The sequence below is a fragment of the Heterodontus francisci genome, chromosome 29, assembly GCF_036365525.1.
Source record: "Heterodontus francisci isolate sHetFra1 chromosome 29, sHetFra1.hap1, whole genome shotgun sequence".
Taxonomy (NCBI): Eukaryota; Metazoa; Chordata; class Chondrichthyes; order Heterodontiformes; family Heterodontidae; genus Heterodontus; species Heterodontus francisci.
The window spans coordinates 41,614,631-41,620,628 of record NC_090399.1 but is presented as its reverse complement, the minus strand read 5'-3'; the positions used below and the strand labels follow the sequence as shown (position 1 = coordinate 41,620,628).

At 48.4% G+C, this 5,998-nt stretch overlaps 1 protein-coding gene across 1 annotated transcript in view; it reads right to left on the bottom strand.

Annotated features, from left to right (window-relative positions):
* Positions 1 to 265: 265 nt before the first annotated feature.
* The window catches only part of LOC137345796 (probable G-protein coupled receptor 139), an 8,430-nt gene continuing 2,697 nt past the window's right edge, over positions 266 to 5,998 (bottom strand). Inside the window, exons 3-4 of the mRNA XM_068009049.1 lie at positions 4,533 to 5,357; positions 266 to 328 (exon numbers count right to left, since the gene is read on the bottom strand). Of these exons, the coding sequence (XP_067865150.1) occupies positions 266 to 328; positions 4,533 to 5,357 (888 nt within the window). The remainder of the gene's footprint in view (positions 329 to 4,532; positions 5,358 to 5,998) is intronic.

The window sequence follows — 5,998 nt, the reverse complement described above, 5'->3', positions numbered from 1 at the left end:
CTCTGGAACTGCAATTTGCTGCATCAAAGAATCGGAGTTTCCAGCTCGGGAAAGTCTCCGACGATCCAGCAAAGGCCTCGTCACTTTACACTGGACTACAATAAAAACTCCTGCATCAAGTGTCCTGGCCTCAGTACCCGGCTCCTGATTGTGTGAGGGAGGGGAATTGGCGGGGAGGGGAGGGGAGGGGGAGGAGGATGTTGTTTGTGGGAGGAGAGGAGAGCGAAGGGATTTTGCTGCCGGGTTTCCTACATTACAACAGTGACTACACTTGTGAAGTATTTAATTGATTGCGAAGCACTTTTACATCCACCTCCATTACTTTGCCCTGAATTTATTTTACACGGAGGGTTCGAACCTTTTACTACAATAAAATAGAAAAGATGTTGTGACAAAATTCAGGAAAAACATTTGCAATTTTGACTCCCTTAAGGAAACTGAGCAGCTGACAGGAGTCCACGTCCAGTGTGGGACGTTTCCAGGTGTCTTTTTCCTCAATCCCCACCCACTCCCCCAGGATATCTCCAGCCTCCGACAGTTAAGGAGCAGCCATCTCCAGAGGGCCAGTCTCAAAGCTCAGTGTTGAATTGTATGAGCTGGTCTTTAGTGACTATACAGGGAGAGACAGACACTGCACTCAGATTCCACCCACCAGATTGTACAGTTAATACCAGCTGTAATAGCCCAGTTAGAAGGTCAGGGAAGGCTCTGCTCACGCGATTGATCAACACGATTCATACCTCAGGCACTGGCGAAGGAGTTGGATGAGGATTCCCCTTTATTAGAAACTGTTAATGGAAGGACAGGTATTAACAAACTGTTCACTATCAGAGAGACAGAGACAGAGTCAGTGAACAAGATACAAAGACAGATGGACAGACAGAGGGAGACATCGGGGCAGAGGGAGACATGGGGACGGAGGGAGACATGGGGATGGAGGGAGACATGGGGACGGAGGGAGACACGGGGACAGAGAGAGACAGCAATGAGCTGTTGATTGTATCAGACACACAATGATCAATGAGCATGTGGTGTTCGTCTGTTCACTTGAGACCTTCCGTGACCGATGATCATCACAGGGGCTGGAGTGAATTATAGATGTGGATAATCAAGTTTCAATTTAAATTTTGTTTTATTTCCCTGCGTTAATGAAGTTATTTATTAAAATACAGATAAATGGGGCCTGGGGAATAAAGGCCGATCAACAATTCAAATAAAAGGTCAGACATAGATTCCATCTCCCTGTACAATGTCTGATCAAACACTCCCAGCACTGGTACAACAAAATAAAAACAAAAAAGAAGGCTCCCTGTACACTTTCCTGACAGTAACAGTGAGGAGGGACAGATGGAGAGAGAGGGAGGGATGCAGAGGGAATGGGAGGGGGAGAGAGAGTGAGTGGGATAGGAGTTGGGACAGAGAGATTGTGAGGGAGGATGGTGAGTGAGGGTGAGAGATGGATTGTGTAGAGTGAGAGGAGGTAGAGGGGGAGATCGAGGGGGACTGGGATGAGAGGGATGGGGGAGGGAGGATGTAGGGTATGAGGGAGTCAGGAGAGAGAGGGGATGGAGGCAGGTAAGGGGAGAGGAATGGGGAGACGGGGAGAGGGTGTGGGTGGGAGAGGGGAGAGAGAGTCTGGAGAGCGGGGACAGAGATAAATAGAGAGAAAGAGGATGACTGAAAGAGCAAGTGAGAGAGAGTGTAACTGAGAGAGGGGAGTGGGAGAGAGAGAAGGTTGGAGAAAGGGGGGAGGAGGAGAGTGAGAGAATGTTGAAGAAAGGTCGGGAGGGGAGAGGGAGTTGAGAAATGAGAGATTGAGAGTAACAGTGGGACTGAAAGAGCAAGTGAGAGAGAGAGTGTAACTGAGAGAGGGGAGTGGGAGAGAGAGAAGGTTGGAGAGAGGGGGGAGGAGGAGAGTGAGAGAATATTGAAGAGAGGTCGGGAGGGGAGAGGGAGTTGAGAAATGAGAGATTGAGAGTAACAGTGGGACTGAAAGAGCAAGTGAGAGAGAGAGTGTAACTGAGAGAGGGGAGTGGGAGAGAGAGAAGGTTGGAGAGAGGGGGGAGGAGGAGAGTGAGAGAATGTTGAAGAGAGATTGGGAGGGGAGAGGGAGTTGAGAAATGAGAGATTGAGAGTAACAGTGGGACTGAAAGAGAAAGTGAGAGCAAAAGTCAGAAATAGGAGCAATCACTGCCCTCGAATTTCCAGGTTGGAGATGGTGTAGAAGTATTTGGAGAGTTTGAGTGGTTCAATACTGGGATTGAAGGGGTGTAGGGGTTGGAGGAGGGTACAGAGATAGGGAGTGTTGTAGGTCTGGAAGAGGTGACAGAGATAGGGAGGGGTATCAGTGTTGGAGGAGGTTATAGAGATCGGGAGGGGTGTAGGGCTGGAAGAGGTGACAGAGATAGGGAGGGGTATCAGGGTTGGAGGAGGTTATAGAGATAGGGAGGGGTGTAGGGGTTGGAGGAGGTTATAGAGATAGGGAGAGGTCATAGAGTTATACAGCACAGAAACAGCCCTTCAGTCCATCGTGTCTGTGCCGGCCATCAAGCAGCTAACTATTCTAATCCCATTTTCCAGAACTTGCCCCGTAATCTTGTTTGCTGTGGCATTTCAAGTGCTCATCTCAATACCTCTTAAATGGGGTGTAGGGCTGGAGAAGGTTATAGAGATCAGGAGGGGTGTAGTGGCTGGAGGAGGTTACAGTGATAGGGAGGGGTGAATGGGCTGGAGAAGGTTACAGAGATAGGGAGGGTGAGATAATGGAGGGATTCGAAAGCAAGGATGAGAATTTTAAAATCGTGGTGTTGCTGGACTGGGAGCCAATGTAAGGCAGTGAGCACAGGGGGTCATGGGTGAACGGGGTTTGGTGTGAGTTATGACATGGGCAGCAGAGTTTTGGATGACCTCCAGTTTAAGGAGGGTAGAATGTGGGAGACCAGCCAGGAATACATTAGAATAGTTGAGTCCAGAGGTAACAAAGGAATGGATGAGGGTTTCAGCAGCAGATGAGCTGAGGCAGGGGTGGAGTCAGGAGATATTACAGAGGTTGAAATAAGCGGTCTTAGTGATGGAGTGAATATGAGCTTGGAAGCTCATCTCAGGTTGTGAACAGTCTGGTTGAGTCTCAGACAGTTGCCAGGGAGATGGATGGAGTCGGTGGCTCGAGAACAGAGTTTGTAGCAGCACCGAAGAGAATGGCTTCTGCCTTCCTGATACTTAAATGGAGGAAATTTCTGCCCTTCCAGTGCTGGATGTCAGATAAGCAGTTTAATAATTTATCAACAGTGGAGGAGTTGAGAGAGGTGGTGGTGAGGTAGAGCTGGATGTTGTCAGTGTACATGTGAAAATTAACTGTGTTTTCAGATGATGTGGCTGAGGGGCAGCATGTCGATGAGAAATAGGAGGGGGCCAAGGGTAGATCCTTGGGGAACACCAGAGGTAACGGTGTGGGAGCAGGAAGAGAAGCCATTTCAAGTGATTCTCTGACTACGATTAGATAGATAAGCATGGAACCAGGTGAGAGCAGTCCCACCCAGCTGGACGACAGTGCAGAGGTGTTGGAGGAGGATGGTGTGGTCAACCATGTCAAAGGCTGCAGACAGGTCGAGAAGGATCATGAGGGAAAGTTTAGCTTTGTCACAGTCACATTGGATGTCATTTGTGACTTTGATAAGAGCTGTTTCAGTACCGTGACAGGGGCAGAAAACTGTTTGGAGGATTTAAACATGGTGTTCCGGGAAAGATGACCATGGATTTGGGAGGTGACAACACGTTCAAGGATTTTGGAGAGGAAAGAGAGTTTGGAGATGGGGTGTTAGTTTACAAGGACAGAGCAGGTCAAGGGTTGTTTTTAGGAGAAGGGTTATAACTGGAGATTTGAAAGAGAGAGGGACAGAACATGAGGAGAAGGACCATTAACAATATCAGCTAACATGGGAGCCAGGAAGTGACTGAGGTCCTGGAGCTGCCGGTTTGTGTGCCAACCCAAACCCACTCTCCCACCCCGGGTCCCGACTCCCTATCGTAGTTCCTCGGCAGGGCTTGTCCTGATGAAAACGACCCCACATACACAACACCGTCTGATTCGTGGAGAGACGGCAGTGACCCAGTGGGGGGAATGGAAAGGAGACGGATTCAATAGACTCAATTTTCTCCAGAAAAACAAATTAATTCACATAAGAAAAGATTTCCAGCATCTGCAGCATTTTGGATTTTGTGGGAATGTTTTTGTTTTCTGAGCAGATGTGAGGAGCTGAGAATCGAACCAGTGGAGGTGGAGGAGAGACTGTGGCTGCTGTTTCCCCTCCTGTCCTGCAGGGGGTGGTGTTAGTCTCTTCCAGCCCCCACTCCCGCCGCTGAGGGAATTTTCATTTCCCCAGTGATTCCTGCTGTCATTCAGTTGATGGAAGTCTATATATTCCATTCACCGACTGGAAACACTGGGACCTGCCTCTGGGCTGCTCTCAGTTGTTTTGTTTATTCATTAATTGAATAATTGATGTAACTGGATATTTCACCGCGATCTTGACCTGCTCTCTGAACTTGGACTGAGTCACCACATAAATAAATGTGTTTGTGCAGCAACTTAAAATCGACAGCATCCATCCGACTTCTTTAAATGTATAATTAGAATCAGAATCGAAGTGATATGCGATTCCAAAATAATATAAAACGTATATCAACCACAGAAGTATGAAGTTGCCGGATATGGTGAAGAGTAAAATCACAGACTTCCTTCTGCTCTCCATCTCTGGGTCACTGTGATTCTCTCCCTTGCTCTGACCCCTCAGTCCCTTACGGACTCGACTGGTCACTAAAATGTGTCTGACTGTCAGAGCATTGAGCAACAGGATTAAAGCAAATGGGATCACTGGGGTTAAAACCTTATCAAACTTGCGAAATCCCACCCATCCGGGCTCAGTATAATAGCTTCGCTTTATGGAACAGCGCCACGGTACATTGTCGATTATCTTTCTCGGTTCATATTTAAAGTAGATGGGGATGTTTTTTGAACAGAGCAGAATGCAGGTTGTTGCTAGAACCACAGCCGCAGTTTTCTCGGTGCAATATTTTGTTTTCAGCTTCTGGCAACAAATGGCCACAAATCGATCAAAGGTGAAAGTGACGGTGAACCAGACAGAACAGTTTGTGGATGTATTATTCAGGACGTTGATAATACTGCACACAGGGGTGATGTCCAGGAAGCACTCCGGGATATAATATAAACGGATCCTGTACAGTATGACCTTCATGATAATGACCAGTAGATCTGCCGTTGCCATGGCCACCAGGTAGCGAGTGGTGCAGGTGGAGAGGCCGCACTTTCCCCGGGACAGGATCACAATCGCCAGTAAATTAACTGTCAGAGAGAGAAGGGAAAAGAGATTGGAAATTACTGATCAAACATTCTCCGTGTCTGACCCAGACAGTAAGGGCAGGACTTTAGCACCAAAAACAGGGGGTTTTGGGGGTGGATCAGAGATTAAAATTTAAAAATCTGAACCCCGACTCCGAACACCTCTGACCCGCCCACTGCCAGGTTTAACGGAGTCAGGAAAGGGGATGGACAGACAACCGCTCCCAGGAGGCGGGTTGGTAATTTAAATATTTTAGTGAGGCTGAAAGTCTCTGATCTAATCTGTTTTACAGGTTTATCTCTGTCCGGCTGGGTTTCTCCGTTATACCCCATGCCACATATAAAGACACCCAGGATTCACTTTGGAACAGTCCCCACTCTGGGTTCGGACCACTTCCTCGGGATCATCCCCTGCACCCTGGGACCGCACCCCACCTTCCCCACGATCGGACCCCCCCCTCAATGGATCAGACCCCATTATCCCCAGGGATCAGAGCATAATCCCACGGATCAGCTCTCAGCATCCCCAGGATTGGACCCAACACCATTGAGATTGTATCCCGTCCCCAGGATCGGACTCCCATCCTTTGATGGGACCCCCCCCTACAGTCTCAGAGTCCCTATTCCTGGTATCTGACC